The 27,025-nt window shown below is 43.0% G+C and overlaps 1 protein-coding gene across 1 annotated transcript; it reads left to right on the top strand.

Annotated features, from left to right (window-relative positions):
- Positions 1-731: 731 nt before the first annotated feature.
- On the top strand, positions 732-20,516 carry cradd (CARD and death domain containing adaptor protein). Its single transcript, XM_083659303.1, has 2 exons — positions 732-1,252; positions 19,871-20,516. Exons 1-2 carry the CDS (start codon positions 943-945, stop codon positions 20,164-20,166), a joined length of 606 nt encoding a protein of 201 aa, XP_083515429.1. The 5' UTR covers positions 732-942; the 3' UTR covers positions 20,167-20,516.
- The last annotated feature ends 6,509 nt before the right edge of the window (positions 20,517-27,025 follow it).

Genomic DNA, 27,025 nt, shown 5'->3' with positions numbered 1-27,025 from the left:
TACCAGGCTCTCTCTCCTTTGAGAGAGCCTGGTGATGCGAGGTTAATTGGTCCCTATGTGTACTATACCCAAATAGTAGCCTACACTATATTAATTTTCTAACATTCAAATATGCTTCCCTCCCTTAAAATATCATCTTATCAAGTCATCTATTTTTTTTAGCTGTATGGGTGAAATAGATTGGGAAAGTGTTAAAACAGGGCCAACTCTAGCCCGCATCGCATACACATCATTCTCATCATATAATAAGCAGCAAACAGAACTCAATTAAAAAAATCTGTCACTTTAATGTTTCCTTGTTGATGGACCTAATTTATGGCTTTGGGGGGAATTATTGGGGTCTTCTGGTGAATTCGGCATTCAGATGATCCACCAAGCAGTACTTTATCTCATTCAAATGTTAGTGTTATTATTGGTTCATGCTGCTTGTTATTAGCCTACTGCTCAGTGATGTATTTTGGTGCAAAAATGCTTGTGGGAATAACAGGGGAATCACTACTAAAAGTTGAAGAATTCCATGTAATACGTGCTGACTGATTCATTGAATCTATGACGAATTGAGTTGTTCATATTCATGAATTGTCTTAAAGTTTTACAAGGTAGGCTAGGCTGTACCTTTCCCCATACGTTTTGGCTGAAGATCTGAGCGTGTCGCTTTTTGACTTGATCGTTGATGATTACATTGGTTCCGCTGTCATGTTGTGTTTCCAGTCGGACCAAATAACATTGAGCAAAACTGGCTTGCCTTGGTCAGAGACTTTTCAAAACTCTGCCTTGGTATATAGTTACTTTAAATTCTGAACCCTTTCCGCCTAGCTTACATGAAATAAGACAACTGACAATGATAGTAATGATTGACTTGTGATGTTTCTCCCCCCCGAGGTAACGTTAGCAAGCTGACAGCTAGGTTACAGCTAACGCTAGTTAGCTTAGTTCGCTAACATGGACCCAGTGCACAAAGAAATACTCAGGAAACACAGACTGGCGTTGTCAAGTCAGGTTTTAGTAAGTGACACGGTTGTTCCATTTCTGTACCAGGAGAACATTTTAACGGAGAACCAAGTTGAAGAGATTGAGAGCCAAATGACGAACAAAAAGAAAGCGTTGAGACTGCTGGACATGCTGCCTAGCCGCGGGCCGCTCGCCTTCCACACGTTTGTGAGGTCGCTGTCAGACTTCAGCTGGCTGAGGGACAACATGCTGCAGGAGCTGCAGACACACCGTGCAGCTCCACTCACTTCACAAGAAGAAGGTAACTAGATTACAACACATGCCATTCTGTGTGTTTCTTATAAGCTGGGACAGTTCAGTAACGTAAATAGAAACGAAATACGACTCTCTTGATAGAGTTCCTTAAATTAGCGTTGATTTTAAAGTTGATGCCAGTGATGTGACGTCATTGTGGATGGATGACATCACTGCATCAACTTGAACTCAAATAAGCTCTCAAATACTGTCAAACTAAATTAATGTGTGCCAAACTGTTTACAGATGTGTGTGAGATCATGTGTCCAAAATAAATAAGCATTGTTTTTCGGTGAAGTTCCACTTTTAAGGATAAATACTGTCATGCAATTAATTGGCATATTGTCACATTTTCATGGTCATCATACCAGACTTTGGTAGCAACTTTTCCATCTCATTACACTCTCATGCCAAAAAAATCCCATTACTTTTATTTACTGAAACGGTGGTTACTTCATGCCATGGCGTGCCAGTGAGCAATGCATACATAAAAATCCCATCCAATAATACCACTTTTTTTTTTTTTTACAATCCCTGGAGGCAATTATGCTTGTAAAATGTAATTTATTGTATCAATTAAATTAGCTGATTAACTGATGGCGTCTGATTTCACTGCTCCATTCATTGCTCCATGCTGCTGGTTCCCCTCTCCCACCCCCACCCCCTCGCCCTCGCCAACAACCACAGCAGCTACATGTGTAGCTAGTGTCAACCTGTGGGAAACACTGCAATTATTTTATGTGGTGTCATTTTTGTAGATTCAGGATAGTATAGATGAGGATAATTCTGATCAAATGATCCAGCATCTGTTCGCTTGACTGGGAAACGGAGCAGGAGAATGTGTTGCTGAGGACTGAGGATTGAAATAGAATGTGTTGCTGAGGACTGAGGATTGAAACAGAGCAGGAGAATGTGTTGCTGAGGACTGAGGTTGAAACAGAGCAGGATATTGTGTTGCTGAGGACTGAGGATTGAATCAGAGCAGGATAATGTGTTGCTGAGGACTGAGGATTGAAACAGGGTAGGAGAATGTGTTGCTGAGGACTGAGGATGGAATCAGAGCAGGAGAATGTGTTGCTGAGGACTGAGGATTGAATCTGAGCAGGAGAATGTGTTGCTGAGGACTGAGGATGGAAACAGAGCAGTAGAATGTGTTGCTGAGGACTGAGGTTGAAACAGAGCAGTAGAATGTGTTGCTGAGGACTGAGGATTGAATCAGAGCAGGAGAATGTGTTGCTGAGGACTAGGGGTGGGAATCGCTGAGTAGCTCACGATACGATATGGTCACGATACTTGGCCCTCGATAACGATATTATCACGATACAGCGATTCTGCGATAATCGATATATTGGAAGACGATACATCACGATACCTGTGTAACTGAAGAGAAAAAATACCCCTAAAAGGCAAGAAGCAGGTATTATGTATTTATTAGCAGAATTGACATGAACTTTCTCAGAGTTCACTCACTCACTCATAACATTTTCGATACCACGGAGGAAAAGTTACACATTGTCTTTTTATTATTATTATTAAAACAAGAAAACCTATATAACCTACCTACCTATATAATTTCTAAAAGTAGATATTAATGAGAAAACATTTAAATTCATGTAGCCTACAGTATTTATGTTTTTGTTTCAACTACAAACATAAATAAACGTCAACTTGAAACTATGTTTCAACTACCACACACAGCATAATATTTTAGCCTGTTTATTAATTAATTAATTTATTATTATTTATTTTTTTAAATAAACATATCGATACTTGGTGCCAGTGTATCGATAACGTATCGCAAGTGGAAATATCGCGATACCGTGAGTATCGATATTTTGTCCCACCCCTACTGAGGACTGAGATGTGAAACAGAGTAGGAGAATGTGTTGCTGAGGACTGAGGATTGAAACAGAGTAGGAGAATGTGTTGCTGAGGACTGAGGATTGAAACAGAGTAGGAGAATGTGTTGCTGAGGACTGAGGATTGAAACAGAGTAGGAGAATGTGTTGCTGAGGTCTGAGGATTGAAACAGAGCAGGAGAATGTGTTGCTGAGGTCTGAGGATTGAAACAGAGCAGGAGAATGTGTTGCTGAGGTCTGAGGATTGAAACAGGGTAGGAGAATGTGTTGCTGAGGACTGAGGATTGAAACAGGGTAGGAGAATGTGTTGCTGAGGACTGAGGATTGAAACAGGGTAGGAGAATGTGTTGCTGAGGACTGAGGATTGAAACAGAGCAGGAGAATGTGTTGCTGAGGACTGAGGATTGAAACAGAGCAGGAGAATGTGTTGCTGAGGACTGAGGATTGAAACAGGGTAGGAGAATGTGTTGCTGAGGACTGAGGATTGAAACAGGGTAGGAGAATGTGTTGCTGAGGACCGAGGATTGAAACAGAGCAGTAGAATGTGTTGCTGAGGACTGAGGCTTGAAACAGAGTAGGAGAATGTGTTGCTGAGGACTGAGGATTGAAACAGAGCAGTAGAATGTGTTGCTGAGGACTGAGGCTTGAAACAGAGCAGGATAATGTGTTGCTGAGGACTGAGGATTGAATCAGAGCAGGAGAATGTGTTGCTGAGGACCGAGGATTGAATCAGAGCAGGAGAATGTGTTGCTGAGGACCGAGGATTGAATCAGAGCAGTAGAATGTGTTGCTGAGGACTGAGGATTGAAACAGAGCAGGAGAATGTGTTGCTGAGGACTGAGGATTGAAACAGAGCAGGAGAATGTGTTGCTGAGGACTGAGGTTGAAACAGAGCAGTAGAATGTGTTGCTGAGGACTGAGGATTGAAACAGAGCAGTAGAATGTGTTGCTGAGGACTGAGGATTGAATCAGAGCAGTAGAATGTGTTGCTGAGGACTGAGGATTGAAACAGAGCAGGAGAATGTGTTGCTGAGGATTGAAACAGAGCAGTAGAATGTGTTGCTGAGGACTGAGGATTGAAACAGAGCAGTAGAATGTGTTGCTGAGGACTGAGGATTGAATCAGAGCAGTAGAATGTGTTGCTGAGGACTGAGGATTGAAACAGAGCAGGAGAATGTGTTGCTGAGGACCGAGGATTGAAACAGAGCAGTATAATGTGTTGCTGAGGACCGAGGATTGAAACAGGGTAGGAGAATGTGTTGCTGAGGACTGAGGATTGAATCAGAGCAGTAGAATGTGTTGCTGAGGTCTGAGGATTGAAACAGAGCAGGAGAATGTGTTGCTGAGGTCTGAGGATTGAAACAGAGCAGGAGAATGTGTTGCTGAGGTCTGAGGATTGAAACAGAGCAGGAGAATGTGTTGCTGAGGACCGAGGATTGAAACAGAGCAGGAGAATGTGTTGCTGAGGACCGAGGATTGAAACAGAGCAGGAGAATGTGTTGCTGAGGACCGAGGATTGAAACAGAGCAGGAGAATGTGTTGCTGAGGACTGAGGCTTGAAACAGAGCAGGAGAATGTGTTGCTGAGGACTGAGGATTGAAACAGAGCAGGAGAATGTGTTGCTGAGGACTGAGGCTTGAAACAGAGCAGTATAATGTGTTGCTGAGGACTGAGGCTTGAAACAGAGTAGGAGAATGTGTTGCTGAGGACCGAGGATTGAAACAGGGTAGGAGAATGTGTTTCTGAGGACTGGGGATTGGAGGTATGCCATAGCCATTATGGGCCATGAATTCATGCTGGAGCAGGAGCAGGCAGTTCTCCTGGCAGCCATGTTGGCCCAGGCTTCTTTCATTGCCTGCCTCCTGCTTTCCAGGAATCTTGGCAGGAGCAGCTTCTCCGGTTAGAGCGCAGAGAGATCCTGCCAGTGGACTGCTCACATGCTCAGTAGCCATATTAATGCCCCGAACCTCATGTGGCTTCTTTTTCGGTCCATTTTGGATTGACTTTGCTCCAGCTCGACTTGCCCGCATCAAATGAAATTGGCTTTCTGCCAGGGTGAGACAGATCTGAGGAGGGTTACATGTGTTTTTTATAAGGCAGTTCTGTACAGGGTAGTCTACAACGGACGCGGAAAAGGAAGTGACTGTGGCTTTTCCGTCACTTGCGCTTTCCTTTTTACGCGTCCATTTCGGCTATTCACTAATAACGTTAAAACTGCATAGAAGACGTCAACTCGTCTTACGACAACAGTGCAAAATGACTGTAAAGTCACGGTGCAAGTTGCTATTTAGACTGTAAACGGTGGAGCACGGACGCGGAAAAGGAAGTGACGGCGGCAGGAGAGGCGCGCTGTGCAGGAAGCCGGGGGAAAACGGTAGGGCTGTCCCAGAGTCTATTTCTCAAATAAAAATAGACTCTGGGTTCCCAGATTGCCATGTGTTTGGCAGAGCTTAAACTCAGTCATGTGGCACACTTGCCACATCAAGCCTTCCTTTCAGTGGGATAAGGGGGGTGGATCTGTCCAATGAGAAGACAGTCTGCCAGGACAACGCCTCTATAGAACCAGAGCCGTGTAGATAGAAGAGTCCCGACATCTCCATTCACTCCAATGGACCAGTTTTTTTACTCTCAAGAGTTCCAGGAAGTAAGGTCCTGGATTAAGCAGCACTGTCGAGTTGCAGCAAAATACACAGTTTGTGTTGTACTCTGAAAGGGTTCCCCCCCCCCCTTGAATCAAATTGTACATTATCAGCTTTATTTTAGCATGCAAAAGTAGCGTGAGACCCATTCCTGGCTGTTCATTGGCTAATGAGTCTCGCATTTTGGTCCCCCGCTGACACCACTCTCTCTCTCTAGAGGACACTATATAGAACCACAGGGGAATCAGAAAGGACATCAGGAAAACACAGGTGCATATTCATATTTCTGCCTGCCGGCTCTGAATTGCTGCTCTGTTTGCATGTAGTGTTGCATTCAGTTATCCTATTATGATGACAGGAGGACCAGGTGTTGTGTGATAAAAGGTGGCTGTTCCTTTCCTCACAAGCATCCATACGTCCATGCGTCATTTGGTGCTAAGTGCCACTAATAAGAGAATGTCATTAGCTTAGCTTAGAGAGATATGTGAACGGCAGGTTTGTTTGTATGCGTGTTGTTTTGTGATCTGAACAGTTGCAATTGAACACACTGCAAAGACTACAGCCGACGGTCAACTAGCACGTATGTTCTGCGCCTGTGTGAGACCTACATGCAGGGCTGTAGGTATACAAACACATATGTTCTGCGCCTGTGTGAGACCTACATGCAGGGCTGTAGGTATACAAACCAGATACATTACTGCCTATGTGAGACCTACATGCAGGGCTGTAGGTATACAAACCAGATACATTACTGCCTATGTGAGACCTACATGCAGGGCTGTAGGTATACAAACCAGATACATTACTGCCTGTGTGAGACCTACATGCAGGGCTGTAGGTATACAAACCAGATACATTACTGCCTATGTGAGACCTACATGCAGGGCTGTAGGTATACAAACCAGATACATTATTGCCTGTGTGAGACCTACATGCAGGGCTGTAGGTATACAAACCAGATACATTATTGCCTGTGTGAGACCTACATGCAGGGCTGTAGGTATACAAACCAGATACATTATTGCCTGTGTGAGACCTACATGCAGGGCTGTAGGTATACAAACCAGATACATTACTGCCTGTGTGAGACCTACATGCAGGGCTGTAGGTATACAAACCAGATACATTACTGCCTATGTGAGACCTACATGCAGGGCTGTAGGTATACAAACCAGATACATTATTGCCTGTGTGAGACCTACATGCAGGGCTGTAGGTATACAAACCAGATACATTACTGCCTGTGTGAGACCTACATGCAGGGCTGTAGGTATACAAACCAGATACATTACTGCCTATGTGAGACCTACATGCAGGGCTGTAGGTATACAAACCAGATACATTATTGCCTGTGTGAGACCTACATGCAGGGCTGTAGGTATACAAACCAGATACATTACTGCCTGTGTGAGACCTACATGCAGGGCTGTAGGTATACAAACCAGATACATTACTGCCTATGTGAGACCTACATGCAGGGCTGTAGGTATACAAACCAGATACATTATTGCCTGTGTGAGACCTACATGCAGGGCTGTAGGTATACAAACCAGATACATTACTGCCTATGTGAGACCTACATGCAGGGCTGTAGGTATACAAACCAGATACATTATTGCCTGTGTGAGACCTACATGCAGGGCTGTAGGTATACAAACCAGATACATTACTGCCTGTGTGAGACCTACATGCAGGGCTGTAGGTATACAAACCAGATACATTATTGCCTATGTGAGACCTACATGCAGGGCTGTAGGTATACAAACCAGATACATTATTGCCTGTGTGAGACCTACATGCAGGGCTGTAGGTATACAAACCAGATACATTACTGCCTATGTGAGACCTACATGCAGGGCTGTAGGTATACAAACCAGATACATTATTGCCTGTGTGAGACCTACATGCAGGGCTGTAGGTATACAAACCAGATACATTATTGCCTGTGTGAGACCTACATGCAGGGCTGTAGGTATACAAACCAGATACATTACTGCCTATGTGAGACCTACATGCAGGGCTGTAGGTATACAAACCAGATACATTACTGCCTATGTGAGACCTACATGCAGGGCTGTAGGTATACAAACCAGATACATTACTGCCTGTGTGAGACCTACATGCAGGGCTGTAGGTATACAAACCAGATACATTATTGCCTGTGTGAGACCTACATGCAGGGCTGTAGGTATACAAACCAGATACATTATTGCCTGTGTGAGACCTACATGCAGGGCTGTAGGTATACAAACCAGATACATTATTGCCTGTGTGAGACCTACATGCAGGGCTGTAGGTATACAAACCAGATACATTATTGCCTGTGTGAGACCTACATGCAGGGCTGTAGGTATACAAACCAGATACATTATTGCCTGTGTGAGACCTACATGCAGGGCTGTAGGTATACAAACCAGATACATTACTGCCTGTGTGAGACCTACATGCAGGGCTGTAGGTATACAAACCAGATACATTACTGCCTATGTGAGACCTACATGCAGGGCTGTAGGTATACAAACCAGATACATTATTGCCTGTGTGAGACCTACATGCAGGGCTGTAGGTATACAAACCAGATACATTACTGCCTGTGTGAGACCTACATGCAGGGCTGTAGGTATACAAACCAGATACATTACTGCCTATGTGAGACCTACATGCAGGGCTGTAGGTATACAAACCAGATACATTACTGCCTATGTGAGACCTACATGCAGGGCTGTAGGTATACAAACCAGATACATTATTGCCTGTGTGAGACCTACATGCAGGGCTGTAGGTATACAAACCAGATACATTATTGCCTGTGTGAGACCTACATGCAGGGCTGTAGGTATACAAACCAGATACATTACTGCCTGTGTGAGACCTACATGCAGGGCTGTATGTATACAAACCAGATACATTACTGCCTGTGTGAGACCTACATGCAGGGCTGTAGGTATACAAACCAGATACATTACTGCCTATGTGAGACCTACATGCAGGGCTGTAGGTATACAAACCAGATACATTACTGCCTGTGTGAGACCTACATGCAGGGCTGTACTGTAGGTATACAAACCAGATACATTACTGCCTGTGTGAGACCTACATGCAGGGCTGTAGGTATACAAACCAGATACATTATTGCCTGTGTGAGACCTACATGCAGGGCTGTAGGTATACAAACCAGATACATTACTGCCTATGTGAGACCTACATGCAGGGCTGTAGGTATACAAACCAGATACATTACTGCCTATGTGAGACCTACATGCAGGGCTGTAGGTATACAAACCAGATACATTACTGCCTGTGTGAGACCTACATGCAGGGCTGTAGGTATACAAACCAGATACATTACTGCCTGTGTGAGACCTACATGCAGGGCTGTAGGTATACAAACCAGATACATTATTGCCTGTGTGAGACCTACATGCAGGGCTGTAGGTATACAAACCAGATACACTACTGCCTGTGTGAGACCTACATGCAGGGCTGTAGGTATACAAACCAGATACATTATTGCCTGTGTGAGACCTACATGCAGGGCTGTAGGTATACAAACCAGATACATTACTGCCTGTGTGAGACCTACATGCAGGGCTGTAGGTATACAAACCAGATCACGCAATCACGCTCGGATGCGGGACAAAACAAGCGAGATCGCCGAGAAAGGGTGGTCTCGATCCGCTTGCAAACGAACTCTGGAGCCGGAGCGGTTCGTTTGTGGTGAGAAGAACATGATCCGACCTCGATCCGACACAACTGCAGGAAACAGTGTGCATTTTTGGATAAGCCAGCTCCCGTAGCCAGCTGCACTGTGCGTAATGCCCTTAGAACGAACATTTTTAACGGTTAAAAACATCATCTTCATTCTTCAGATCCTGTTTTGGCGACTCGTGAAACTAGCGTTTGCACGGATAAACGTTTGGGGATTTGTGCATGATTGCAGTCATCAGCCGTTTGGTCTCAACTGAACTTACCTCTGGTCTGGTAAATGAAAAGTGGTGGTCATCAGAGCCAGCCTTCTTCTGTGAGAAGATTGTTTGTCAGACTGATTGGGGTCTTCCTCGAAATGTCCGTAGGTTATTTTATTTATATATTTTATTCCTGACAGCTAGGCATGGGTCGATTTCCGGTTTTACCGGTTCGGTTCGGTATACGAGCCCAAACCGGTTTGATCACGTGCAAACCTAAAAAACCTTAAATTTTTTTTTTTTTTTTTTTTTTTTTTTTTCCCCAGTCCATTCTGATTGCACTATTGTTCGTATTAGCCTCTTCTCAAGTTGCACTAGTAGGCAAAAGTCTTATTTTGTTTATTATGTTGATGTTTGAAGAAAAGTTAAGCTGAATAGTTATGAGAAATAAAAACAGTGTGTTGTTACAGTTAAAAGGTTCTGCTTATTTGTATTCAGTGTTCGTGCTGGTTGGCAGCATACCAGCTTAGAGGTGCATTATCGCCACCAACTGCAGCCGCTTTGATACGTTTTTTTGGGGAATATCGAACCGGTTTCAAAATGTTCAAACCGACCCATGCCTAGGCCCTATATTGTGTGAATTTGTGAGTTTTGAAGTTTATAAGGCAGCTCAGCTGTAAGCCAATCCATTCTGATTGCACTGCTTGTGTTTTTATTAGCCTTTTCTCAAGTTGCACTATAGGCAGCAGTCTTATTTCATTTATTATTTTGATGTTTAGAAGAAAAGTTGAGCTGAATAGTTATGAGAAATAAATACAGGGTGTGTTTGTTACACAGGTGTCCTGCTTCTTTTTATTCAGTATCATTGCTGGTTGACAATACCAGCTTAGAGGTGTATTATCGCTATCAGGTGGACTGAAGTTGCACTACAGACAGTTATGGGCCACACTCGGGAGCCCTGCTTTAAAAAACATTTTTTTTTTTTTTTTTTTTTTTTTTTTATTACAAAAAAAATCGGTATACCGGTTAGATCCGGTTTAGACGGCAATATCGAACCGGTTTTAAAATTTTCAAACCGACCCAGCCCTACTGACAGCACACATGTTCATATCCTTTAGACTACAAAGGACTACGCATATGGCCACGTGTAGCCTACTGTCAGGAGGATTCAAATATGTAGTAGGCCTCGTGTCCATGATGGTAATAGCAGAAGTTGCACTGGTCATTGTTTTATCTTTACCAAATTATTTTATTGGGGGCGGTTAGATGGATAAACCCCCCCCACCCCTCGCACACCCGACATACAGTACAATGTAGGCCGACCCAACGCACACACATTTTTTAAATCGTATAAAATCTCTTGGAATTATTTCTTTCCATCCCGGGAGGCTATTACCGCAGTCTCCTGCTCAATCCAAGAGGCAATCCTATTTGGACCATTTGATTTGTGGCCGTGTGTCGTGTGAACGCAAACGAACCAAGGCACAGATGCAACAATTGTATCAATTAAGCCCCTGATTGGGAACAAAGCAAAGGAGATACAATGAATATGATGAATACACCCTAAAATAAATACATGTAGACTTTTCACTGACTGACTGACTGACTGAGTGCCTTGGATTTTTGCAGTATAGGGCCCGCTGCCTACTTCTTTATTCATACACATAATTACTATTTTCACACCACTCTCGCTCATCACTTCAATGGTTTTCTAATATAGATACTTCTAGTTCTAATCGAGAATATGTCTGATAAAAAGTTGTGAGGTCTCCAGACCATAGTTCAAGCAGAAGGCCACTCACGCGTAATCCGGTCATCCCCTGACGTCAGTCAAGTTCTAGCACAACGTGGTCAGTCAAAAATCCTAGTATGACGTCTGCTATGACGTCAAACATGACGTCAGTTAATCCTCATATATATAGCAAGGGTTCTACGTCACCTCTCTCTCTCTGGCCGATCATAGCAGCAGCAGCCCACGGCAGTCCATCTCCCTTGAAGCCGGCCTCCGAAGCGTTGTTTTGCCCCACCCACCTCCCCAGTCCACCACCAACGAGTCTTGACTCCTGATCCCCCACGGGGGGGGATCTCCTAGCCCATGCAGGCGCCCTCCTCTGCCTCAAGAGCAGCGCCACTGGCCAATGGCCCATGCAGGCGCCCTCCTCTGCCTCAAGAGCAGCGCCACTGGCCAATGGAGTCAAGCGCGCCACTGGCCAATGGAGTCAAGCGCCAAAGCATTTGCCATGCACGCCGATTGCTAAATAAATTTTGTCTAATCCTACCAACTGGCCTCTCCTGATTGAAGCAAATGACACTGGCGTTGTCAGCCAGACTCTCTCTTCCTTAGCCCATGCTACACCCTTCCACCAAGTTTTATGAAAATCAGCCAAGTAGTTTTACCACAATCCTGCTAACGGACGGACAAACGGACGGACAGACAAACGGCACCGAAAACACCACCTCCTCAGCGGAGGAAACAACCACAATTCAGACGTATACATGTTCTAAACAACGGTATAAAAGTATCATAATTCTAAACTATAAACTATACTTGGATGATTCAAGATATTTTCCTCCTTGTCTTGTTGATGAATTACAGAGAATGCAGCCAGAGCGTATGTGTTGTTTGAAATGGGGAAACAGCTTGTGATGAACTCACCTAACCTCTCCTGGCAAACACTATTGATACACTTGTTACAACTGTACCAGCCACAACAAGGAGTGGAAATCTAGCAATAGGACGCAGAGCAAAGGGTTTTGGTGATGTTGGTTTTGGTTCAGATCAACCAGTCAGACACGGCAGACAAGTCTATATTGTCCAAAGATACTGTAAGTACTTAAAGGAACACTCCGCCCATTTTCAACCAGCTTTGTATCATGTCAAACTATTCATCATTCATCTAGTTTGACAGTTATTGAGAGTTGATTTGAGTTAATGAGTTATTAATTTGAGTTAGTGTGGACCAGTGATGTCACTGGTCCACACTTTAACACTCAATAACTGTCAAATTAAATGACAGACTTCAAAACCGTTTACAGTTTTCTGATATACTACTGATGTTCTAATGATACAAAGCTGGTTGAAAATGGGCGGAGTGTTCCTTTAAATTTGCCAATTTTCTTCTAAAAAAATGCTAAGTATTCAGCATACTGCCTATAAATGAAAACGTTAATTTGCAAGAAACACTTTTGAAAATTAATGAAATTGAATATCAAAAGTCACGTCAGGCTGTGGTCAGGGAGGAACCTCCGTCATGTCAGAAGTAAACAACACTGTCTACCCCTAGAACATACACACACACACACACTGCTGAACTTTGGCCAACCAATACATGCAGCACCTTATATGATACAGGTGAACCCAAATGTCACACATCACTCAAACCCACTCACCTCAGTTTAACTTGCAGGTTGCCAGTTACCGACAGTAGGGCTAAAGACATGTAACCAGTTACCCAGGGCTAAAGACATGTAACCTGTTACCCAGGGCTAAAGACATGTAACCTGTTACCCAGGGCTAAAGACATGTAACCAGTTACCCAGGGCTAAAGACATGTAACCTGTTACCCAGGGCTAAAGACATGTAACCTGTTACCCAGGGCTAAAGACATGTAACCTGTTACCCAGGGCTAAAGACATGTAACCTGTTACCCAGGGCTAAAGACATGTAACCAGTTACCCAGGGCTAAAGACATGTAACCTGTTACCCAGGGCTAAAGACATGTAACCAGTTACCCAGGGCTAAAGACATGTAGCCTGTTACCCAGGGCTAAAGACATGTAACCAGTTACCCAGGGCTAAAGACATGTAACCAGTTACCCAGGGCTAAAGACATGTAACCAGTTACCCAGGGCTAAAGACATGTAACCAGTTACCCAGGGCTAAAGACATGTAACCAGTTAGCCAGGGCTAAAGACATGTAACCAGTTACCCAGGACTAAAGACATGTAACCTGTTACCCAGGGCTAAAGACATGTAACCAGTTAGCCAGGGCTAAAGACATGTAACCAGTTAGCCAGGGCTAAAGACATGTAACCAGTTACCCAGGGCTAAAGACATGTAACCAGTTACCCAGGGCTAAAGACATGTAACCAGTTACCCAGGGCTAAAGACATGTAGCCTGTTACCCAGGGCTAAAGACATGTAACCTGTTACCCAGGGCTAAAGACATGTAGCCTGTTACCCAGGGCTAAAGACATGTAGCCTGTTACCCAGGGCTAAATACATGTAACCTGTTACCCAGGGCTAAAGACATGTAACCTGTTACCCAGGGCTAAATACATGTAACCTGTTACCCAGGGCTAAAGACATGTAACCTGTTACCCAGGGCTAAAGACATGTAGCATGTTACCCAGGGCTAAAGACATGTAGCCTGTTACCCAGGGCTAAAGACATGTAACCTGTTACCCAGGGCTAAAGACATGTAACCTGTTACCCAGGGCTAAAGACATGTAACCAGTTACCCAGGGCTAAAGACATGTAGCCTGTTACCCAGGGCTAAATACATGTAACCTGTTACCCAGGGCTAAAGACATGTAACCAGTTACCCAGGGCCAAAGACATGTAGCCTGTTACCCAGGGCTAAAGACATGTAACCAGTTACCCAGGGCTAAAGACATGTAGCCTGTTACCCAGGGCTAAAGACATGTAACCAGTTAGCCAGGGCTAAAGACATGTAGCCTGTTACCCAGGGCTAAAGACATGTAACCAGTTACCCAGGGCTAAAGACATGTAGCCAGTTACCCAGGGCTAAAGACATGTAGCCAGTTAGCCAGGGCTAAAGACATGTAGCCTGTTACCCAGGGCTAAATACATGTAGCCAGTTAGCCAGGGCTAAAGACATGTAGCCTGTTACCCAGGGCTAAAGACATGTAACCAGTTAGCCAGGGCTAAAGACATGTAACCTGTTACCCAGGGCTAAATACATGTAGCCTGTTAGCCAGGGCTAAAGACATGTAGCCTGTTACCCAGGGCTAAATACATGTAGCCAGTTAGCCAGGGCTAAAGACATGTAGCCTGTTACCCAGGGCTAAATACATGTAGCCAGTTAGCCAGGGCTAAAGACATGTAGCCAGTTAGCCAGGGCTAAAGACATGTAGCCTGTTACCCAGGGCTAAAGACATGTAACCAGTTAGCCAGGGCTAAAGACATGTAGCCAGTTAGCTGTGACACTGTTGCTGTCACTGTGTGTGTGTGTGTGTGTGTGTGTGTGTGTGTGTGTGTGTGTCATCATGGCAGAATGTGGCCCAGGAGACGCGTATTGTCGCAGGAACTACCACATAAGCCGTTTTGAGTACTTTGCCAGGTCTGTCTGTCTCTGGACCATGGACCTCTGGACAGATTTTGCGAATGCAATAGCATCAAGTATGAGTATTTTTGCTGTATATGTGGTACTTCGGGGGGAATTAAATCTGAATGAATATGTAATGTATATGTACAGTATGTGCAAACCAAGGCTGCAGCTCTGGTCCCGTTCACTGAGGCCGCTGCATGTTAGATCGCCGCTCTGGCGGCTGAATCCAGTATTAGGTCACAAGGCCCGCCTCCCCATGTTAGTGGATGGGAAAATCACAACCGAAATAATCAGAGTATACGTCAGATAATTTTTTTCCAAAGGTGGTTTGTATCATTTTAGATAGTCATTATCATGCTAATGCCTGTGCAAGTGGTCATCTTTCTGTTCAGTTTGTTTTTAAGTAGTTATTTGACATATAAAAAGGGATAAAAATGGATGATTGACAGCTGTGGCAGCCAGTCTCAAGTAGGGATGGACATCGAATTTAGAATTTTCGAATAATCGTTGTTATTATCAAGGTCGACTTTTATTATTGAAATTCGAAATTCGTTTTTTGAAAGAAAAAAAAAAACATTTTTTTTTTTTGTGAGTGAAATGTTGCATTGTCTCCCCTGATTCTAAGAATAGTCGAATCGCTTGGTTTGAGCAAGTAAAACAATTTTTATAAGAAACCTCTCCCTCTTCATGGGATTTCATCCGCCATTCATTTTTCCATAAACCTTGCTTAAAATGCTTATAAAAATTGTTTTACTTGCTCAAACCAAGCGATTCGACTATACTTAGAATCAGGGGAGACAATGCAACATTTCACTCACACAAAAAAAAAAAAAAAAAAAAAATTGATTGATTTAAAAAAAAAAATACATTTTATTTTTATTTTCGAATTTCGATTAAAAGTCGACTTTGGCCAGCGAATTTCGAATAGTGTTTTTGCTAGAAATGCCCATCCCTAGTCTCAAGCCGTCATTGGCTGGACAGGCTGTTCATATTATAGATCTATCGTCATAGACGAGACACACGGCTTCATTCTGTTATCTAACGCTCCCTGGAGGTCGGGGTGGCTGTGTTGGCTACCAGACATATCCAATAAAAAGGACATTGTTTTGAGAAAGGTACGCAAGGAAGTAACGTTGGTTGGGGACTGAAATAAGTTCAGAAAATATGTGTTTTATTAGTTCCAGCTACGTTATCGGTACACAATGGTTTTTAACATGCAGGCTAGCACTAGCGTTAGCCGCTTGTGCTAGTCGGCTGTTTTTCATTATTTATCGGCTTAATATTAATATAACTTAACAACCGATAACGATAGCTGGAATAACACAATAATAGACACATATTTTCAGAACTTACCAGGTTGTCCAACTGCCTGCATATGCCAGGAAATGTGTTTTATAATGTTAACTCCCGGGTATAACCAACACGGGGCCTACACAAGTGTACACAACCACCATTAGCTAATCGCTAACGGGTTAGCCTTAGCTTATACAGACACTGGAGGTTTTATTTTTGGTAGTAAAGCAATAAACGTTTTTATATAGATATCTCAGTGAAGTGCTTTGACTGTGGGGATGTTCGTTCTTCACAAGCTCGTTTCTTAGCTGTTGGAAGGATATAGTTACAGAGACGAGACCAGGCAGCTGGGCTAACGTTACCACTGAGCTATATTAAATAGAACGTTACAGGCTGCCACGGAAACATTAGGCTAATCAACACAGAGATCCGATATTTTTTCCCATGTGAGAGGCTGAGAGCAGCCCTGCTGAAGGCTCCTCTTCCGGGCTGCAGCAGCAGCAGCCCGGGCCGTCACCCCGGAGGTCTGACTTGTCTGGCTGATATACAGCTTCAATCTCCGACAACGAAAATCTGATTTTCGTACAGGCGTCATTTTGATAAACTGATCTCATAGTGGGAATCTTCCCGGTTACTTTTGGCGAGACAAAAAATATTACAACTTAAAGTGCCATATTTACAGAGCTAGACTGTATATAAATACGCAACGCACTGTGCGCATTCTAGAAACAGCAGCTCTACATAAGAAAGTTCAGAGGGGCGGATAGCTCTCAGAGGTTCTAACTCAATGGAGATACTGCGCAGACTCTGGTTCACTGATCTGAGAAGATTTTGGCTTCAATAGACAATACAGGCAGGAGATGGAGATCCTCTCTCCATTTTTATTTAGCTCAGTGGTGCAAACTAGATGAAACTATCATTAACTCATTGAGTGCCAGCCACTTTTGGAGAACGGACGCTCCCAGTGCCAGAGTTTCAGAGCGTTTTCAGTGATTTCTCGAGGCCCACAGAATATTGTGTGATATTACTATGTAAACACCGAACACGCACAAAGAACGATGAGACTCTATTGTATCAGCAGCAAAAAAAAGTTTATTGATATCATTTTCCATTCTTTAGTTATCAGCCGGAGAAGATAGGTCAAAAACAGCAAAAACAGGCGTTTCCATCTAGAAGCTGAGATATTGAGCCTTTTGTGAAATGAAGCATTTCAAGCAAATCACTGACTCTGAAACTAATATTTTCTGACCTGAAACATCTGAACAGTAATTTCCTTCAATAAACAGCACCCACACCCCCCTCAACTCCAAACTCCTCCTCCGTGGGAGTGTCTCTGGTGGCTCTGCTCGCTGTGCTGGCTGCTGCGTGTGTCAGGCGAGTTTCTGCTGCCTGCTATGGCAGGCTCTGCTGCCTTACGGATCCACGTTCAGATGGCGGCCGCTCGTCGGGGGAGTCTGGATGGGGCTCGCGTTCGTCTGCGTTTCTGGGGTTTCGGTTGTGAGCTGGGATGAAGCTGCGTCCGATTATAGGATTTCTGCTGTGCGTTGCAAAGTGCGCTGCACCCAGTCTATTTTCGGAGCGCTCAGCCTTGTGCGCCGGCTCCCAGCGCGACACTGAAAAGCCAAACCATTCTCATGAGAATGGTTTGGCTTTGGTTTTATTTTCTGGCGGCTAATCGTGTGGAGAAGCTATGCAGCAGAGACAGAGACATTTGTGGGAGCGGATTGACTGCTGTTCGCAGCTAACGTTGGCTCCAGGCAGCCAGAGCAATCTGTGCCGCTCTGGCTCATGCATCGGTTTCTCTTTCATCACGGGGCTTTTTCTGCTTTTTTTTCCTCAACTTTCTCTAATCTGGAGAGCACTGTCGCCCCCTAATGGGTCTGTAAAATAGGTTATACACATTCAATAGCTCCCATATTTTTATAGGAGATGTAAGAGGCTTTGATCCACGTCCCACCGTCAAAAAACGCAATTGACGAACATAGTCGTCCTTGGCACTCTACGTTAGTATTTGAATTGACGAACATACTCGTCCTTGGCACTCAATGAGTTAATGGTGAAGCGATTATTTTTTTCTTTTTACACTGATCTACAATGATTCCTTAACACAACCTTTTTCCACAGTAATACAGATACTAGTCAAGTTTCATTTTCCATGTATTCAAATCATATTGAACTCCACTGTCATTTGGATCTTAGGTCAGTTGATTCATTTAGAAGACTGTCAACCCTCCTAAGAAAAGGCAAACAGGTGGAAATATTGGAAAGCAGAAAAATGGGAAATGAAAGATCCTGCTTATCGTCTGCATCTTTTTACGACGTGCCCTTGGGCCTGTCTCCTATTCAGCGTAGCTGCTGCTTTGTCTCTGAGGGTGATTTGATGTCGGATGTCTGCAGCTAAAGCTGATTTCCTGGAACAGCGGTGAATAGTTCCTTGCCTGCATGCTTGCTTGCCGCTGTTACGCAACCAGCAGGTCACTGAGTTGTAAAGAAAGGCAGCTCTCATGGTTACATGGACTATCAAGTGTGACCATACACACGCGGGACCAACTTTATTAGATAAACAGATGCCAAGGTTATGTGCGGTGAAAAACGTGTATACGCTTTACAATCTCCCGTACAAACACACATTTTGGCTGTGTCACAGAGTCCTAAAAGAAAACAAACACATTGAGTGTTATCAACACAGAAAGGTTGCAACATCATACTCTGTTGACGGCGAAAGAACTCATAGTATTTTTTTGTGGGTGCTCCTGGCCAATGGATACCAAATTGCACAATCCCCTGATCAAATTAAACCTACCTAGTGGTTAGACAGATGTATATATATATATATATATATATGAAGAGTTCATTTGCAAAAACAGGTAAACGCCATTCTTAAAATGAACAAACAACATCTGTTTGATACTCCCTGGAGTGCACATAGAGAACATTATTGAGGTGATTTATGTGAAAATTATCAGATGAATATGTTTTAGTTATGATTGATAATAAAGTTTTCCCAAAAATAAATAAATTACAGTATAAATACATCAATATATAAAATAAAATGATAAAAAATCCAAATGGAGATACCTGTTTTTGCAAATTAACTCTTCATATGTATATATATACTCCAGATATCAGGAGTGTACTAATCGATCGGCCACTGATCATTACCGAATGATCAAATTCAAAGTCGTCCCATACACATGTATGTCATAAAAAGTGTGAGGAAATTTGCAACAGTCAGACAATTGAATATAAAATTGAATGATATAAAAAAGAGGGAACCAAGAACATAATCATTTCACCACTTATGACAATCAGGAAAATTGTATTCACAGTAAAATGGAAGCCTTGGTTTTGTTGTTGTTTCCAACAATTATGCTCAATTCAACAGAAACACAGGAAAAAACAATTGTTGGCAAGCCAGGGCGGAGAGTTAAATGGCCGCCACGGACAATCACAACCATTTTTGTTGTGCATTTCTGGAAATGTTCACAGAATGCATGTATACCAAATTTGGTGCTTTTACATAAACCGGAACAATTATCAATTCTCTATCTGGCCTATTTCACCTGGACTATGACCATATGCCATAATAAGCCTTCCCTTTTCTTCCTACCTCTTATATTTGTCACTCTCTTTCTCCAGATGACTGGCACATTCCTGAGGCATTTCTCCAGAAGGTCCCCTCGGACCGCGAACTGTCCCGGCTAGCTTCTCGCCTTGGGCCCGAATGGGAGCAGGTTCTCCTGGACTTGGGTCTATCTGCTGAAGCCTTGTTTCGCTGTCGGGCCGACCATTCTCTCAGCACCCATGGGCAGGTGCTGGCCGGCCTGGTCCAATGGCGGCGGACTGAGGGCAAGAAAGCCACGGCTCAGCGGCTGGTCCAGAGCCTCCAGGCTGCGGACATCCACCCCTCTATCCTGGAGGAAGTCTTCCAGTGACGGACAACTCTTTGCAGATGTCCACCCCCTCTATCCTGGAGGAAGCCTTCCAGTGACGGACAACTCTCTTCTAACAGTTGCCTTCAGAAACATTTCTTGATTTTGTAGAGGAATTGAACGCTCGGCTACTAGCTGAGATTGATTAGTTTTGATATTCTCATTTTCTACTTTTTTGTCCTCTTCTTTCAGTCTAATTTGTTCTTCTTATTTACTTGTTCACTTAATTTATGCTTACCGTGTGTGTGTGTGTGTGTGTGTGTGTGTGTGTGTGTGTGTGTGTGTGTGTGTGTGTGTGTGTGTGTGTGTGTGTGTGTGTGTGTGCGTGTGTGCGTGTGTGCGTGTGTGTAACTTAATGCTATATTTTGCACTATCTTGCCAAATGTGGTGGGAATATGATGTTTTTGTGGGTCTGTAGGGTGGGTGTGGGTAATAGGAGTGGTACCGGTGCTATGAACCCATTGTCTACTCCATAATTCTTCGTATTGCTTATACTTTTAAAAACTGAAAATAAACACATTTGATCATAATTAACTTAACGGCATAGCTGAATTTATTTTGTCAATATTCACCATCTTTAAATCATTATGGAACAATTAAATGAATAATAAAATGTGTAAAGAAAACATTTGAATTGTGCTGGTTGTGAGTTTGGCAGAGGTTTGTTGAACTTTCTCAGACTTTTATTTTTTTAAGATAACAGGCATAACATTATTTGCCTGCACAATGTTGTATTTGATTTCATATCCTCTGGCTAAGCTGTTCATGATTGGTTCCCCCGTGCGTTAATGTGTTGTTGGATGGTGTGTATTCATGCTCACAAGTAGCTTTTACCATTTTCCTGGAATCCCAGGGAAATCAAACACCACGCTGATATGTAATAATGGACTTAGTGCTGTAAAACGCCATCAGCAGCCCATTGTGCCTGGAAGCAATCAACACCCACATGGCCAAACAGCAACAATGCCTCCTCTCTCACTATATTTCATTCATTCCTCGACAGCCAGTACCAAGGTTGAGTTTCTGCTGCTAAAGATCAGCTTTCTGTTTGTGTCCAAGTTTTTAAGGTGGTCTGACAAAGATGTACACTCCTTCTACATTTTATTATTTAGAGTACCGGTACCTTGTGTGTCTTTTTATGTATGTATTCATATAATAATGTAATTTAACCTTGATCACAGTCTTGGTTGAACTGATTTTTGAGTGTTTTCTCTCTCTACGTGTTGAAATTGTTGTTGCTCTTGAGTTTTTTTTTTTTCATGCAGTAAACACCTTTGGGTGAGACTTTATTTGGATAGTCCGCCTACTGAGAGTATTTTGTAACATTTCAACTGCCTATTAGTTAACATTCAGCAATCAACTGTTGAACGGACGTTCAACAGATGATCTCGAATATTATGTGACAATTCATAAACATACACAGTATTACACTGGTGCAGGTGTGTTTGTTGAATCTCAACTAATAACCTGTTAAAACAACATCTACAGACAAAGACAAACAGTTGAATTGTTGAACTTCAACTAATAAACTTAAAATGTTACAGATACTCTGCAGGCGGACGATCCAAATAAAGTCAGTCTTGGTTGTCCATTACATTATACAAAGATGCAAAAACAGCGTTCCAGTGTTACACATGATCAGAGCCAATGTCCTCATGCTCGTATGAGTTTCTTGGAAAGCGGTGAACTCCGGGGTTTATATCCTCTCTTTCTAAGAATCTGTGAACATATTTAAAGGCTGCTGCACGGCTTTCCCAGCCAGCAGGCCGGCCCACCCCTCTTTTATTGTGTTTGTGGTCGGAGTAGCCTAGAGCACTGCTTCCCAACCAGGGGTACGTGTACCTCCAGGGGTACGTGTACCTCCAGGGGTACGTGTCCCTCCAGGGGTACGTGTACCTCCAGGGGTACGTGTCCCTCCAGGGGTACGTGTACCTCCAGGGGTACGTGTACCTCCAGGGGTACGTGTCCCTCCAGGGGTACGTGTACCTCCAGGGGTACGTGTCCCTCCAGGGGTACGTGGAAAGATTGGGGATTACGATGTATTTCCAAAATGATCCAAACTTGACGACTTTTTCCAATTGAAAACTGTCCGAATTTTATTAAAGAGGAGTCATTCAAATGATTTTCATTGAATGAGATCTGTTAGAGAGGCCTACTGGAAGTTTAATACAAGTTTGATAGAACACATTTCGGAGAATCATCGACACGCATGAGTGAGGGGTGCTATTTGCATGGCAAAACAGCTCAAGGGGTACATAACACAAAAAAAGGTTGGGAACCGCTGGAGACATGATTTGGGAAATCTAGGCCATTGTTATTATCTAGGCTATTATTTACACTGCTGTCCAGCAGGGCCGGTTCCAGAACAAGATGACTAGGGATGCATCCTAGATAGGAAGGGGTGCACATGCACAGGCCGACCCGGGTGGCCGAAATTTGACATGTTATTTTACTAAAAATAATGCATTTTACCATCATTTCAGGTAGAATGATACCAGCCAAGCAAGAATATTTCAAGTGTTTCAAGTGCTTTACTGAAATATTTGGACCATATAATGATAATACAATTATCTCAACCTTAAAAGGTTACATATAGGTGCCAAAAAGCCATAAATTCACATCAAAGAACAAAGAAAAACTACAATTATAATTCAAGTTTAAACAGTAAGTGTGCAGCTGCAGCATTTATTTAAAAAAAAAAACTTTTCAACTGAGCATGCAGACAATTAAAATAAGGGTGCAATGCGTGCTTTTGCACCCCTGTAAAACCGGGCCTGCTGTCCAGGTAGGCAACAGCCTGTCATTGCTATTATTTACACTGCTGTCCAGGTAGTCCATGGTCTGTGGGCGTGAATGTTTATGGTGCATTTGCAGAATGTAGAAGAGAAGAGACTAGGGATGTTCATTTTGAAAATTTTCCAAAATCGATAATCGGTGAAAATTAACGATCAATTGTCGATTATCGATCATATCAATACTTAGAAAATTTTCAATATTTTCAATATTTTCAATATATATATATTTTTTTTTTACAAAATGAATGCCTATGGCAGAAAATACGAAAGACAACGTGTTCTCCTCAATGAACTCTTTATTTCAATGTGTCTCCTCTCCAACACTGCTGTCCCCGCTGCTGTTTTTTTTTTGTTTTGTTTTTTTATAATTAAAAAATCGATCCAAATGCCACAGGATCGATTCCAATCCTTAACGATCAATTATCGATTTTCGATAATTGATGAACATCCCTAGAAGAGACAGTCTGGCTTGAAAGGCTATGAATTACTCAGATATTCAAACACAATGTGTAATTATTGTTAATAGTTGTATGGAATGCCATCTGTAGCACTTACGACAGGCTAGCAGCTTATTTGTTAAGCTACAGTTCTCTCTTCTACTAAACTACTTTTCTACTCCTCTACTTTGTAATTTGTTTGTGGTGTTTTCATGTGCCAACATGCAATTTCTCATCACCAAACACACAATGTATTGTTAATAGGTGTATGAATAGGAAACATGCTTTCTTTGGCACTTATGATCGGCTATTTCAAATAATAAATATCCATTATGTTGACAAGTCAAATTGATTTTAGCCAAAAATAATCCAGCCCCCATGAGGTCTCATTTGAACAAATCCAGCCTTCTACCTAATATGAGTTTGACACCCCTGCGCTAGACAAACCCACCCCTTTTTCCCCAACCCCGCCCCCTTCCTTGACCCCCACATCCCCCTATAGCCACCCCTTGAACCCCGACCCTCAGGGCTGTCAAACATACGGCCGGGGTGCAGCCCTGGTTTAATGCACGGGCTTACAGGGGCTAACTAAGCCCCAGGGCCCAGGACGTGAAGGGGCCCGAGGCTCAGAGAGGAAAAAAGAAAGAAAAAAAACATTGGGGGGAAAAGATATGCCTCGTTGCATTGCGTGTGTGTGTGCACACGTGCACTCACACTCACATGTGCGTGTGTGTGTGCACACGTGCACTGACATGTGCGTGCATTATGTGTGAGAGAGATGGATATTGGCCTACAGTGAGCCTGTACTGAATGTCCAATCAATGTGGAGAGCATCAAAACAAACAAAATGTATTTTCCCAGATCAGATGGTTGTAGTTGGTTGCCATTGCAAGGTGGTCTTCTTTAGCAAGATTTGTCTTTAAGCGTTTTGGGTGTTTAACTCATTAAGTGCCATAGACGACCTAACTCGTCTTACATAATCCAGCGCTTAAGTGCCAAGGACGAGCTAACTCGTCTTACATAAACATTTTTTTTTTTTGACGGTGGGACATCAATCAACCCCTTTTACATCTTCGAGATAACTATTTGGAGCAAGAGCATGTGTGTAATCTATTTTACCGACCACTAAGTGGCGACAGAGACCGAGAGAAGCCACAGCCACGGGACCCAAAAGCCACGGGACCAAAAGCAGCCGCCTCCCGCGGAAATGGCTTGGCGATTTTACAGTCAGAACTTGCCATAGAGACACACACACAGAACGGACAGAGATCCCTTCCCCCCAGAGCCGCGGAGCAACGCGCGAACACACACACACACACACACACACACACACACACACACCGCGGGAGCAAGCCATTCAAGGAAATGGCGACGCGATTTTACAGTAATCCATTTCAGACTCGTCTTGCCCGACAGGCAGGCAGGCAGCAGCAACGCGCTTCTGACACGCCCGCTGTTAGAGCCAGGAGGAAGGAGGAGAAGACACACGGAGGGAGGAGTTTGAATGAGAGGGGTGTTTCCTGTTGTTATGGAGGAAATTACTGTTCAAAACTATTGTTTAGAATGTCTGACGGTCTTACTGATGCCAAAAATGAATGGTTAAAGTGACTGTTTCACAAAAAGCCATTTATCTCTGAATAAATTTCCAGACGCTGAAACCATGCTGTACTCAACGGCTAATATCTACATAACTACTAACTCTGCAAACTAACTCTTTTAGACAGAGAAAGCACACATTCTATTAGTTATTTTTAGATGATTGGTGTTCATGAATTCTTAACAGAAAAGAATCCTCGGCTGTTCTAAAATGAGCCAGAATCGTCAAAAACACCCCTGGCACAACTTACCTACAGGAATGAAAACATGGCTGGCACTCAATGTGTTAATTATCTGCTTTAGCTTTTCCAACTTTTTGTACACAGATATGGTAATAATAATGATGCAAAATGATGTGAAATTTCATGTTTACTTTTTAATTGAAAAACATGAACCTTTCATGGGGGAGAACCCAAATACATGCACCTCACCTGTCTTGCACAAACCTAGGGAAAACACACTATATGGCATTATTAATTAAGCATGGCTGAAGTTTGGCGGGGCAACAGTTGAGTCCAGGGACGTGCACAGATAGACCCCAGGTGGTGCCCAAGCACCTGCCCTTTTGGCCTTTGACTGATAAGGGCCCTTTTTGCAAGACACTTCCGCGGCCGATATTGTTGTCTTTCAGAGGCTCTCGCAGGCTCATTTATAAAGCTAGAGTGAAGTGTCTGCTAGCATATGAAACTAGAAGACCTAAGGCACTCATTGGTACCAACCCTGTCATGCTAGCTTGTCGGGAAGGATTAAATAAACGGGCACGGCCATTTTCAAAGGGGTCCCTTGACCTCTCACCTCAATATATCTGAATGAGAATATGTTCCATGGGTACCCACAAGTATCCCTTTTATAGACATGCCCACTTTATGCTAATCCCATGCAGTTTTTGACACACACTTTTCTTTCCTTTTTTTTTGCATGCAGTATAAAAATGCTTTTTTCACCTATTCTATTTGAATATTTCTGCATACTGGGGTCCCTAAACAGTTTTGGAATTGCATAAATTGGGTCTGACTGGAAAGCTGAGACTTCATTGAGCCCAATCGTATTCATGTGTGATTTTGTTAGTACCCATAATAGCCATTTCATTGTAGTGAGACCATTTTTCGAAACTTGATCTCACTGTATAAAATAGGGAAAAATAAAGAAAAAAAGTTAGTACATATAGTGTCTTACATTTTCTGTAGTATGTGTGTATGTCTGTATGTGAGATAATGACAGACTGTGAACAATGGTCTGACAAAGTGAGCAGCCAGACTCAAAGCATTACAGTTATGCAGTGCAAACACTAAAATATTGACGTAACATAATTTGGGGGTTTGTAATAAGGTAATATATCTAGGACACATGATGATGACATATACAGTATAGCCTACAGGCAATGCAGCAGGATGTATGCTCAAGCAAACATCCTGTAAGTTCAATAATGTGTACAGATGGAGTGAAGATGTGTCTGTTCAGATCATATTGTAATCCACTCTATTCACCTTATCATTTGCCCATATAAGGACACTTCCGCATAACGTCATTTTGTAATCATATTTCCATTTTAGACCCGGAAGTAGATTACTCCTACCTTTATCATTTCTAGACTTGCCAAAAAGCTGTTTTCAAGCAAAAAAAACCCAAACTGTTATAAAGTTCCAAACATTCCAAATATGTGACCAGTTTATCAGAATAATCCCTTTTTTCTGAATTTTTAACGAGCAGCGAGGAGCGCTGGCTGTGTAACTTGTCGGACTAGCTAGTCCTACTGTAGGCTACTGGCAGTGAGAAAACACTGTCAACGTGCTTTTGTAACTAACGTTCAATGCCGACCGGGTACAGCCATCGGCTCTTCGCAGTAGTAACGCTATGAGGATGTAACTGAAGTTGGCCGCAGTGTAGCTGCTGAATATTGCCAAACTTCATCCATAGTTTACAGTTTATCGATGTTTACCGGCCGGCTAACGCTGAACCGGAAGAACAAATACAATTGCGTCTTACATGGAAGAGAAAAAGTGGGCGTGGCAACATAAGGTGAATACGACGCAT

The sequence above is a fragment of the Poromitra crassiceps genome (assembly GCF_964638095.1).
Source record: "Poromitra crassiceps genome assembly, chromosome: 2".
In the NCBI taxonomy this organism is placed as follows: Eukaryota; Metazoa; Chordata; class Actinopteri; order Beryciformes; family Melamphaidae; genus Poromitra; species Poromitra crassiceps.
This window is presented reverse-complemented; position numbering and strand designations above follow the sequence as displayed.